The sequence below is a fragment of the Juglans microcarpa x Juglans regia genome, chromosome 3D (genome assembly GCF_004785595.1).
Source record: "Juglans microcarpa x Juglans regia isolate MS1-56 chromosome 3D, Jm3101_v1.0, whole genome shotgun sequence".
Lineage (NCBI taxonomy): Eukaryota > Viridiplantae > Streptophyta > Magnoliopsida > Fagales > Juglandaceae > Juglans > Juglans microcarpa x Juglans regia.
In genome coordinates, this window is record NC_054598.1 from 27,270,884 (window position 1) to 27,283,262 (window position 12,379).

Below are 12,379 nucleotides of genomic sequence, written 5' to 3' on the forward strand. Positions count from 1 at the left end.
TACCTTTTTAGCAAGTAGAGCAGAATTAAAACGTTTCAAATCCCTAAAACCCACCTTTTATTTTTGGTTCACAAAACTGGCTCCATTTGCACCAGTGGATTTTTCTCTCCTCAGCCCTCAGCCCTCAGCCCCCACCAAAACTGAGCCATTAGCCTCTCCAAATCTTTACATAAACTCGTTGGTATCTTAAAACAACTCATAGTATATGATGAGATTGAGGGAGCCACTGCCTTAATCAACATTTCTCTTCTACCAATAGACATAAACTTCTCTTTCCAGCCCTGTAGTTTCCTCCATACTCTCCCTTTGATTTCAGCAAAAGTTTGGGTCTTAGATTTCCCCACAATAGGAGGCAATCCCAAGTATTTCTCATACTGTTGTGTTGAGCTTCCCCCCACATTGATAAAATGCTCCTCTTGACTGGTTCTGTAACATTCTTGCTAAACAAAACTGAGGTGCGAGAAGCTTCTGATGGTGAAATCTTGAAAGAAGATGCTAGCTCTATAGATCCGACAATAGAGGTAGAAGAATCTAGTAGTCGAGATATTGAGTTAGGATGCCTAGGACTCTAGATACCTGTTGCAAGAACAAAATAATATCAATATTAAGTAAACAAGAAGAATTACTAATATATTTAATAGAAAATGTAGATGACAATGAATTAAAATAACTTAAAAGAATTAAAAACTTGCTTAGCAAGGAATAAACAACAAAAAAGATTTTACTAAAATTTGAATAAAATATTAGATAAATTTAAGAAAAGGCAAAAACAATTAACATCTACAACAATAAATAAGCCAAATTAAGAAAGAAATAATAGAATTAAATAAAGAAAAGGAAAAATTACAACATTAATAAGTAACAATCCTAAAAATTAACCAAGATTTTTATTAAAAAAAAAAAAAAAAAAACAAGAAAGTCATTCAACAAGATGAAGATGATATTCCCTAAATGGAACCTATTCCTCAAACTTAGGAGGAAGAAAATTTTTTGAGAATAGTCACAAGAATGAATTACCAAAATTGCATGCTAAAGTGAAAATAGTTATTAATAAGGAGTTTGATTTCGAAGTAATTACTTTAATAGATTCAGGAGTAGACCTAAACTGTATCCAAGAAGGAATAGTACCAACTAAGTATTACAAAAAAACCAAAGAAAAATTACCTAAAGTATAAAAACATATAATAGGAATATATAATAACCAATGTTTCAATATATAATATATAATTTCTAGTGACTAGTATAATAAATTAAATATAGAATATTAAGTCTAGTATATAATTAAGTTATAAACTAATATAATAATATATAATAGCTTAGTAGAACAATATGTAACTAACTACTAATGTATAAATATGTAATACTATTATACTAATATATAATACTAATTATACTTTAGCAATTAATAGGAATAAGTTAGACACTAGTGATAGTAAAAATATAATGAGTTAATAACATGTAATTAAATACTATTTATAAAATCTATAGTACAAGTCTATAGACTATAACATGTAATTGTTAATAACATGTAATACTATAGTATAATAATATGTAATTGTCAATAATCAATCATATATTACAAGTCAATTTAAATAATGTTTTTCAGTAATTAATACTAACAATTAAATTGAGTAATGGAAAAAAATTATAAAAATCATAAATAGAATGATAAGTCGATAACATATAATTATACACTCTAATATGATAAAATGTTAAAAGTATTATATGAATCTATGATAAGTGAAAATATATAATTAATAATAATAATTATAAAAACTATAAATAAAAAAATTAGGGTTAAAAGTCTAAACAAAGATTAAGATTAAAACCATAAAAATCAAAGAAAACGGCGCCGTTTTTGAAACACACTTCCCCCACCCGCCCCCGCGCGCGGCCTCAGGCCCCCTCACCCAGTCACTCTCGTCTCCCTTCGCCTTCAGCCTTCAAAAAACCCTAGCCTCCACAGGACCACTCTCGTCTCTCTCTCCCTGCGACAGTCCCCCCGACTCTCGTCTCTCTCTCGCCGAGTCGCCGCGCGACGTCACCCTGACCCAGTAACTACCCCCGTAGGCCGCGGTCGACACGGTAAGCCTCTCTCTCTTCTCCCTTCGTCTTCTCTCTCTTTGTGTAAAATGTGAATCTGTGTAATTTTGCGATGATATGTTGTGTAAAATCTGTTTAATTTTGTGATGATATGGTTGTGTAAAATCTGTGCAATGTTGTGATGATATTGTTGTGTAAAATCTATCTGTGCAATGTTGTGATGATATGGTTGTGTAAAATCTGTGCAATGTTGTGATGATATGGTTGTGTAAAATATGTGTAATTTTGTGTTGATGAGTTTGTGTAAAATCTGTTTAATTTTGTGATGATGAGTTTGTATAAAATATGTGTAACTAAAATAGGATGGATGTTGCAGACTTGCAGTTGATGAGTTTGAGTTAATATTGGGGCTGTTTTTGTTGGGATGTTTTGAAGGAATAAACTGTGAGTATACTTGTTTGGATGGATGTTGCAGTTGATGAGTTTGTGTAAAATCTGTGTAACTAAAATAGAATGAGTTTGGGGCTGTATTTTTGTTGTTGCAAGGAATGATTGGATAAAACTGTGATTATACTGGGGCTGTTTTAATTTGAGTTAATATTGGGGCTGTTTTTGTTGGGATGTTTTGAATGAATAAACTGTGATTATACTTGTTTTTGGAGCTGTTTTTGTTTGTGTGTTGTGGTTTGGGGCTGTTTATATATTGATATGATGCTACAGTTGGGACTGTTTAGTGAACATGTGGGCTGTTTTATTTTCTTTCTGTAATTGATGGTGTGGTTGGGCAGTTAATCTGTGTAGCACAAAGTTGAACATTTTTATAAGTACAAAGTTTAAGTTTTATCACCTTTAGGAATTCAGACTTGATGAAATCACCTCTTTTTGATAAACTAATTTAGTGCATATACGACATAAGTTGTCATCTTATTCCCTGAAAGTCCTGCTGATGTCTGTTTTGTGGCTGACAATCTTGAAAATCATGATAAGAAAGATTGGATAACTTATATCACGTTCCTTGGTTAAATCGAGAGGACCATCAACAATGCTTGCATTGGATTTTTGGAGTTTGTAAGATCATTGAACTGTTAGTGGTTGGAGTTTGTTAGTCTCTTTGAACTGTTATATAGTTCTTGGAGTTCGGGAACTCCTAAATTTCATGGTATTAATGTTATTCTCTGTGAAATTCATGGAGGATAATGGATATGTACTGCATAGCAAAATTCATAGTTAGCTCTGTTGTCATTATCATTTTCTGGTTGGCATAGCAAAATATTTTCTAACTAAAATCTTTTCATATATTTTTTAAGCACTACTTAGAAGTTGGAATGGTAGTGTGGCACTTGGAACATTTAATTTGTTATAATATATATATTTGTTGGGAACATTTAATTTGGTTGGCACTTAGAAAATGTTGGGTTTCTCTTTTTTTCAAAATTAGAACTTTAGAAATGTTTGATGTAATCGTTGTAAGAACATATTATTATGATTGATGTAGATGATGGGTGTGGATGATTTTGGATGTGGTTGATGGATGATGGGTGCGAATATTTATTGTAGACTTGAAGTGATTACTTGGATGTGGATGATGGATGATGCATTGATGAGAGTGGATGTTTATTGCAGTGATTAGTCATTTTTAATTTTTTTTTAAATTTTTTGAAGCATGTTAGTAACTTAGTATGTTACTTGTTTTTATTTAGTTTTATTTTTTGTTATGTTTTTAGTAAAAAGTAAATTATTTACTTTAGATTGTGATTTTTGAAAAAAAATTAAATTTAAAAGCTCACACAAAAAATTCTTTTTTAAAAAGTGTGCCAAATATGAAGTTGAAAACAATAAAAAAAAAAGCCCAAATCCGACTCCGCTCCGACAAGCTGGAGTCGGAGTCGCATCAATAAGTCACACTCCTAAAACTAAGCTAAATTCACGACTTAGTGAAGTTTTTCAAGAAGCACAAGATCCATATTCTTACCTCGTGAAGATTTTTGACACCAAAAGAAGACAAGGTAAAAGTAAAAATGTAAACAGAAACCAACACTATTCATGGAATAGTAAAATCTGACAAAACACTATTCATGAACAATGTGTCGTCCTGTGAACATTCCCAGCTCCTAGCCCTATAAAAGGGAGGATCGATAAACGAAGAGGACATGACAAAAAAACCAGGAACCAAAGAGCAATCTGTAAAGAGAGAAAACCAAGAGAGAAACCACTCCCTTATTTTCTCCATGTATCCCTGTTCGTGTGAACCCAAGTTGGAATCTCACGTAATGTATTCAAGTAAAGCTGAGGGTTGTGAGTAGTCTTTCTACTTTAAATAAAAATAGAATTTCAAAGTATATTTGTTGTTTACATGCTTATTGTTTACTTGTTTTACATATTATGTTGATGCTTATTAAATTACTAAGAGTATCCATGCCTTACCTCCATCATAAATTAAAGTCCACTCCCACAAATTTCAAAGTATCTTCCCTAACCTCCAAGTTACTCAATATCATATACGGACAAGTATCTTCTTATATGACTGAAGATGAACTCCAACAATTCCATTCAAATGCCTCCCGAAGTAAAAGAAAAACTCTATAAAATCTTAGATAAACTTCTGATAGTGAAATCTTCGAAGAAGATGCTAGTTCTACGGATCCGGCAACAGAAGTAGAAGAATATAACAGTCCAGATATTGAATTAGGATGTCTAGATACCTTATATATATATATATACATATATATCCTATGAAAAATCTTATAAATTGGACATCCTATATCTGAAATTCAGCATTCACATTTTTTGGATCATCAGACTTAAGGAATTTTTCCTTAAATATCAAATGTGCACTTGTGAGATTTTTTTACCGAAAGTTTGTATAAGGTTAGAATTATAAGATTGGGGGATAGATTATATACTTGAACAGAAAGTGAAATGTATTTGTTAAATTTCCTGAAAATATGATTATTATAGATTTTTGGGTAGTGAAGGGATTATGTTAAAATTTTTAGGTGCCAATAATAACATTTTTTTTAAATGTATGTAATATGAAAGAAACAAGGGGATTTTGTGGGGCGGCGGCCTGGGCTCCCCCTCTAAATTCTGCTCTGGATACACACTGTTATAAATCGGTGATATGAATGTTTTCTGATAACCACTGAACTTTCTCAATATTTTCAGCTTGTTGCCAAATCCTGCTTCGAGCCTCAATCTTAAACTCAAACTTCGGTGAATTTGATTTTGATTTCTCCTCAGTTTTAATTAACACATTAACAAGATGCCCCGAAGGCCGACAAGGCATTGCCGCTCATTGAATCCTCAGCCTCTGACCTTCTCCTCTTTTTCCCGTTCTGTTGCTCAAGTAGCCTCATCTTTCAAGGCCAAGCGGCGAACGCAACACTCCAAACAACACAGAGAATCTCCCCCAAAATCTGCAGGTATTTACAATTTTATTTTTGACAAATTTTTCATCTTAATCCAATATGTAGTCTTTATTTTTACTTTCTGTCTGCTTGATGCACTTTGTTTTGTGGAAGTATACTTGCTATCTTTTTTTCTGCTTTCTAGTTAATGGGTTTTCGAATAATACTTTGGAAGAGAGGAGAGAACAGTCTGTGTCTTCTGATGAAGAAGAGTTTGAAGTAAGCATTTTGTTATTTCGCTTGGAATTTTTATCAATATATTAGTTTTACGATTCATGAAATTTCGTTAATTTGGAAAATTATATATTCATGTTGATTTAGTATGTATATTTGTGGGAATTCGATCTATACCCGTGAAGGGTGTGGTTCAAGCCGATTTTGCATTCTTCGATCCCAAAGCCAACGACTTTCATGGAGTGAAGACTTTGTTGCAAACCTACCTTGATGATAAGCAGTGGGATTTGAGTGGTTTTGTTGACTTAATATTGGGACAGACCACGGTGGGGACTGTAGTTAAAATAGAGGATGACGAAGATGAAGGAGTTTTTTCTCTCGTGACTGCACTAAACATGCGAAGATACAAGGTAAGACAGTATTTTCTTCCAGATCTTTCTTCCTGTTTTCACTGGTTTGGCTTATCTACAGAGCTTAACCCTAGTATTTAGGTTTCTGGCATAATTATGTAGTATTGATATATTTGCAATGCCCAACATGCAGTCAATAACTTTGTGCCCTATCTAAAGCAGGATTGTACTGCAATATAATGAGACATGAGGAACCATTCATTTTATTTATGTTCAACTTCGCGTGGTTTGGGGATGGTAATGTGCTGGTTTTGGATAGGTTGACACCAAGTTGAATCCAACCCACCTTGTGTCCTTGCCCTTTTCTTTCAACGAAGTGCATCTTATAAGTAAATGCCCGACCTTTATCTCTCCTTAAAGAACCTTGGGTTTGATATTATTTTATGACAAAACTTATGGAAACCTGGTTATATGCCCCTAAGGTGTTTTATTAGGGGCTAGGCAGAGGTGGCTGCCTGACTAACACATTGACTATGCTGTCTATTTTAATGCATTTGCAAACATGTTATCATTTCACATTAACACTATCTGGATGGTTAACTTATAGAACATCTCCAAACCCAATCGTAGTTCGGGTCTCAAGTCCTTTGCTTCAACCATGGTTATCTTTCTTTTGCATCCGTCCCAATATGGATTTTATGGGGCAGGTTACTTGATTAACCAACTGCTTTCCTTCCATAACTGAGTTTTGGTAGCCGTTTTGCATTTTCTAGAATGATGCATATTTTGATCAGACTTTTTTTTGTTAATAGGTAATCAAGAATTTTATTCATAACAAAAGGAGGCAATAACCCAAGTACATAGGAAGTATACATGAGAATTACCTAACTAGGGTTTACAACCGAATGTAGAAAATTATGGACATTTATACCATTAAAATCAAGGACCCCTGCCCATAAGAACAAGGTTTTAAAGAAGAGAACTTTAACCTCATCAATTGCCCTCTTGCGATCCTCGAAGCTTCTATCATTTCACTCCCGTCAAATGCACCAACACATACATATAGGGGCCACCTTCCATATTGCTGCCACTTGAGAATTGACTTGGAGCCCTCTCCAACTTGCTAGAAAATCCACCAGCCCTACGAGGCATGGCCTAGGATAATCCTATTCCCAAAAGAATATCATCCCATAAGGTCCTGGCACCTCACAATGTAGAAGCAAGTGATCTACTGATTTCTCTTTCTTCTTACACATGCAACACCAGTCCAACACCATTACTTAACGTTTCCTCAGATTGTCTGTAGTTAGAATCTTGTTTAGGGAGGCTGTCCAAACAAAAAAAAAGCTACATTCAGAGGAGCTTTTGTCTTCCATATATTCCTCCATGGAAAATGTGGCTTGCCTTGGTTAGTTAGAACTTGGTAGAACAAACTAACTGTGAATCTACCTTTCTTGGAGGGGCTCCAACTGATCTTATCTATGGTGCCCTCAGTCACCTTGGCAGAATATAGTAAGACAAAACTCGATGATAGCTTTCAACTCCCAATTTTGTGCTACCCTAATGAAATCTACATTCCACCGAGAGGAGCCATGAGAAAAGACCAAGAGATCAGCTTCTGAAGCATCCTACACTCGTACAAGGTCAAAAACGTCAGGGAATATTTCTTTGAGGCTTTGTTCACCATACCATTTGTCGTGCCAAGATTTGACTCGAGAACCATCACCTACTTCAATACGTGCATGGCTTAGGAATGTCTCCCACCCTTTTCTAATGTGTTTCCTTAAACCCACCCCATATCATCCACGTACCACATTCGAGCACCATTATCCCAAGACTCCCCAAACTTGAATCTATAATTGACTTCCATAGTGCCCCCCCTTACTTGTTGGTACTGCCACAACCATTTACCCAACATAACTTGATTGAACCTCATCAAATTATAGATCCTCAAGCCACCCCCAGATATTGGTGTGCAAACAATTGACCAATTCACCAAATGGAATTTGAACTTGTCCCCCATTCCACTCCACAAGAAATCCAGTTGTAGCTTCTCCATACGTTTGGCTACCTTTGTAGGGAGCGGGAACAAGGACAGAAAATATGTAGGTAAATTAGAAAGGGTACTTTTGATAAGAGTAAGCCTACCCCCTTAAGAGAAGTATAACCTCTTCCAAGAAGCCAAACTACATTCCACCTTTTCAATCACGATGTTCCAAATCCCTTTTGATTTGAATGAAGCACCTAACAGTAAGCCAAGATACTTTATCGGTAAAGAAGATACCTTACACATCCCAGGAGGCGAGCTAGATTCACCGCATTGGGGACAACCCCCACCGACACCAATCCAGACTTTGAAAGATTTACTCTCCATTTGAAGACAACTTCAAAACAAAGGAGTGCCCTCAAAGATTGAATGTGCCCTTAATTTGCTCCACAAAAGATGAGAGTATCATTGGCAAAAAGCAAATGAGAAATATCAATAAAGTCGTAATCATCATTCCCCATCGAGAAGCCATCGAGCTAGCCACCTTCCACAAGGCCCAAAATCATCTTGCTAAGAGATTCCATGACGATTATGAAAAGTAATGGAGAGAGTGGATCCCCCTGTCTCAAGCCACGGGAGGAGTCAAAAAAATCCACTGGCAAGCCATTCGCCAAGATAGAAAAGCGAGGTGTAGAAATGCAAAATGCTACCCACGACGCCAATCACCCCAAAGCCACATCTTGGAAGAAGATAGAGCAAGAAGTTCCAGTTGACACAATCGTAAGCTTTCTTCATGTCTAGTTTGCATAGTAATCCAGGTTCTTTAGATTTGAGTCTTCCATCCAAGACTTCATTTACAATTAATGCTGAGTCAAGAATTTGTCTACCTTTGACAAACGCGCTTTGAGACTTTGAAATTAACTTCTCCATCACCATACTCAATTTGTTTGCTAGAACTTTAGAAAGGATCTTGTACACCCTATTCACTAGGCTTATACGACGCTAGTTTCTAACATCCACGGAACCCATGTTTTTATGAATTAGAGCTAAAAAAGTAGCATTTAGACTTTTTTCAAACCTCTCATTAGCATGAAACTCTTGAAACACCCTCATGAGATCATCCTTGCTCACTTCCCAACAAATTTGGAAGAAACTCAAGGTAAAACTATTAGGGCTTGGACCCTTGTCACTAGCCATGCTATGGATCACTTTGCGCACTTCATCTTCTTCAAGCGGTCTCTCAAGTCACCCTGAACCCTGTTGATTAAATGATTCAAAAGTTAATCCATCCACTTTTGGTCTCCATGTGTACTGTTTTAAGAGGAGGTGCTCTTTATACTGTACAATGTGGTACAATGTGTATAATATAGGTATTGATCACTGACTGGTTGTTAAATTTTAACATTAATAGATAAGCTGACTATAATTTCATCATCTTAATCAGACTTTGTGGGTTTGGTACTTATTAGGACCATAAATGTATCATGGAACTCAAGGAGTTCCTCCTTAAAGCATGCCAGGAGAAGGATGTACAAGATAACTTGATATCACTCTTGGGAGAGCAAGCACAGTATGTGGGTCTCATGGTCTCTCAGCGCGTGGTGAATCTTCCTCCCCAGCTATTGCCACCTCTTTATGATGCCCTCTTTGATGAAGTCTCGTGGGCTACAGAAGATGAGGTAAGATGCTAACAGGAATGGATGGATGAGCAAGATAAATTTCTATTTCTTTACCTGCTGGAAGCAACTTCCTGTACTAAAGTTATTATCTTCTTGTTTTGCTTTTGAAGCCCACGGAAGAGCTCAAGAATTCCTTCAGCTTTAAGTTTTATATACTTGTCAGTAAAATTTACAAGGTACGTCGGAGCATCTTCTCATGCCTGTTGTTGGTTGCAATTGACTTTTAGCTGCGGTACTGTTGGTTGTAGCAATTTCTTATCTGCCTCCTTACTATTTCTATATTTATTTGTTTTTGGATGCAAACGACAGAACAAGAATGCAAATAAGAAAAAGAAGCTGAGCAGTGACAGTGATGAGGCAATAATATATACAAAGCCAGAAGATGAAATTTTCCACAGGGTATCGATACCTATATACACTGCATGCCAAAAATAAATTCATCTTTGTGTTACTCTTTTTTTCGAAGTCTACCTCTATGTCTTGTTGTGCCCGTCACTTGACTAGATTTTTCCCATATGCATTTCAGCTTAGCTTGTGGTCCTTCTGCTTTCCTTTGCAGACTCAGCAGCCTGCAACTCTTGAGGTTAGTGTGTATTTTTTTTTTCCCCTCACGACCTGCCAATTTTTGTTAGGATGGCTTTACTAAATTAAGTCAAACTCATAGCACCTAACGCTTAAGAGCCCCCCACCCACCCTCAAAAAAAAAAAAAAAAAATATTAAGATATTGTCGTGATTGAGGCTGAAAATACACATGGAGTAAGAGGTGATCCATGGATTCCCCCACTCTTCTCACACGTTGCACCAGTCAATTACTACATGTCTTTTTCTTAGTTTACGCATAGTGAGAAGCTTTCCTAGCGTGGCTGTTCAAGGAAAAATGCAGCTCTCAAAAGTACCTTAAAGGATATGGATTACTATCCTGGGGAATAAAGACCTTATGGAAAACAAGCATTAAACATCAATTTGTTGAAAGAAGCCCAAATCACCTCCATGTCTCAAGCTAATGGAGTAGAGCAAACTAAATAGTGCAGTAAATAAAGGCTTCTCTTTCTCCATCGTGAGCTACTCTGATAAAGCTCAAATTCCATTGATGGGGATTAGTGGATATCTCCAGATAGTTTGTCACAGGATCATTTTTAACATTGGCAATGCTATCCACATCGAAGACGATCCCTTCACCACGCATTAATGAAGTTCTAATCCTGACTCTGTATCTCAGTTCAAATATTAAATGATTAGAAAACTTGCCCCCGATCTTTTCTTATGTTTATCCTTAATCCCCCGATCTTGGACCTCATTAGAACACCACCCACCCCACACCCATACTTAGCCTCTACACCTGACCTCCACAATGTCTTTCTCTCATTTTGATAGTGTCAAAGCCGCTTTCCCAATAGTGCACAACTAAACAAGAGCAGGTTCCAAGCCTTTAAAGCGCCCTCGGTGATCAAAGTACATACTTTGGCTGAGCTGGCCAGGTATTCGCCTAACCTACCCCAAAGGAAGTCTTGCTGTAGCTTCTCCCTGCAGTTTGCCACACTAGATGGAAGGGGAAATAGAGAACATAGATTAGGATAGTGTGAATACAGTCTTCCTTTGCACACTCAGCAGCTAATTACCTGGGATGCAATATATCAAGTCATGTAGCTGATGGTGGTAGCATACATTATTGCAATTAGTGGCTTTCTGCAAAAATTTTAGCATAGGGTTTACGCCAGAAATAAGTGAACTATATTACTGAGCCCACCTAAGCCTTTCTGTGTATTGGATTTTAGACTTCATTTGTACTTTTCTTTGTTTTTGGTTTGATGCGGCTAAAGTGGACAGTCATTGGTTGCCCTGCGTGTCTATTATTGAGACTCGTGATCTAATGTTTCGTTTCTATGGTTTTTATTAATCTTTTGCAGCTCAGAAATTATCGATTTATGGGATTAGTCATGGCTATTGAAGCTGACAAAATTTCTACATTTCGCCAAGAGTTGAAATCCTTAATAAATGAATCTTGAGGCCAGCAAAATATGTACAATATTTCTTTTAGTTTAAAAGCTTTCATTTACCTCTTTCCATTATTTCTGCAAATCTCCTAAATTATATACCAAATGTCTGTCTGAGGTGTCAACTGTTATTTTCCTTTCCAAGTTTTTCTTGTAGCATGGGGGATTTTGTTCCAGGATTTTCACCCAATTTTGTAGTCACGGCAAGTAGACCTGATTTACAACACATTGTGAGAACTGAGAATTCTTTTCTTGATCCCCTTGGCTTTTGAACTTCAATTCTGTTCTGTGTTCTGTCCTGTTTTCCGGTATGTATTACCCCTGGTTTGTTTTTACTTGATGACACTACCCGTGTCTTGGTTCGTTGTACTGAATAAAAGTAATGGAAAACTCCCATCTTTGCCTCGGAAATCATCATCTGGATGAAAATATTTGTGTTCATTCCATTTGGTGGTAGCAATATATCAAGTCATGTCAATTCAAAGTCCTCCTTGATAACATTATCTTGATCCATTTCCACCCCTCCCCAAAACCTGTCATCTGTGAATCTCATGCACAGATATGTTTGAGTTGGCGTGGCTAAGCCAATTTTGAGCCCACCACCTTCTTCTATGTCCCTTTCCTATGGACAAGGCTCCCTTGGACACACTTGAAACACTGCTCTAAGTTGGGAATTGGGACCCCAAATGCAAAAGAAAAAAAAAAGGAAATAAAAAGAAAAAGAGATTGTGTCTCAGCTAAAAT

At 36.3% G+C, this 12,379-nt stretch overlaps 1 protein-coding gene across 2 annotated transcripts; it reads left to right on the forward strand.

Moving 5' to 3' along the window:
• Positions 1–1,877: 1,877 nt before the first annotated feature.
• LOC121253898 (protein BCCIP homolog) lies at positions 1,878–11,914 on the forward strand. 2 transcript variants are annotated; one of them, XR_005938521.1, is made up of 10 exons: positions 1,878–2,085; positions 5,209–5,465; positions 5,596–5,669; positions 5,810–6,034; positions 9,431–9,640; positions 9,751–9,816; positions 9,950–10,039; positions 10,167–10,223; positions 11,549–11,707; positions 11,781–11,914. XR_005938521.1 is itself a non-coding variant. In XM_041153828.1 (10 exons), exons 2-10 carry the CDS (start codon positions 5,306–5,308, stop codon positions 11,574–11,576), a joined length of 1,014 nt encoding a protein of 337 aa, XP_041009762.1. In that variant the 5' UTR covers positions 1,878–2,085; positions 5,209–5,305; the 3' UTR covers positions 11,577–11,702. The 2 variants fall into 2 exon arrangements, 1 of the variants encoding a protein (XP_041009762.1); XM_041153828.1 differs by lacking the exon at positions 11,781–11,914 and adding an exon at positions 11,016–11,119 and having other exon boundaries at positions 11,549–11,702.
• The last annotated feature ends 465 nt before the right edge of the window (positions 11,915–12,379 follow it).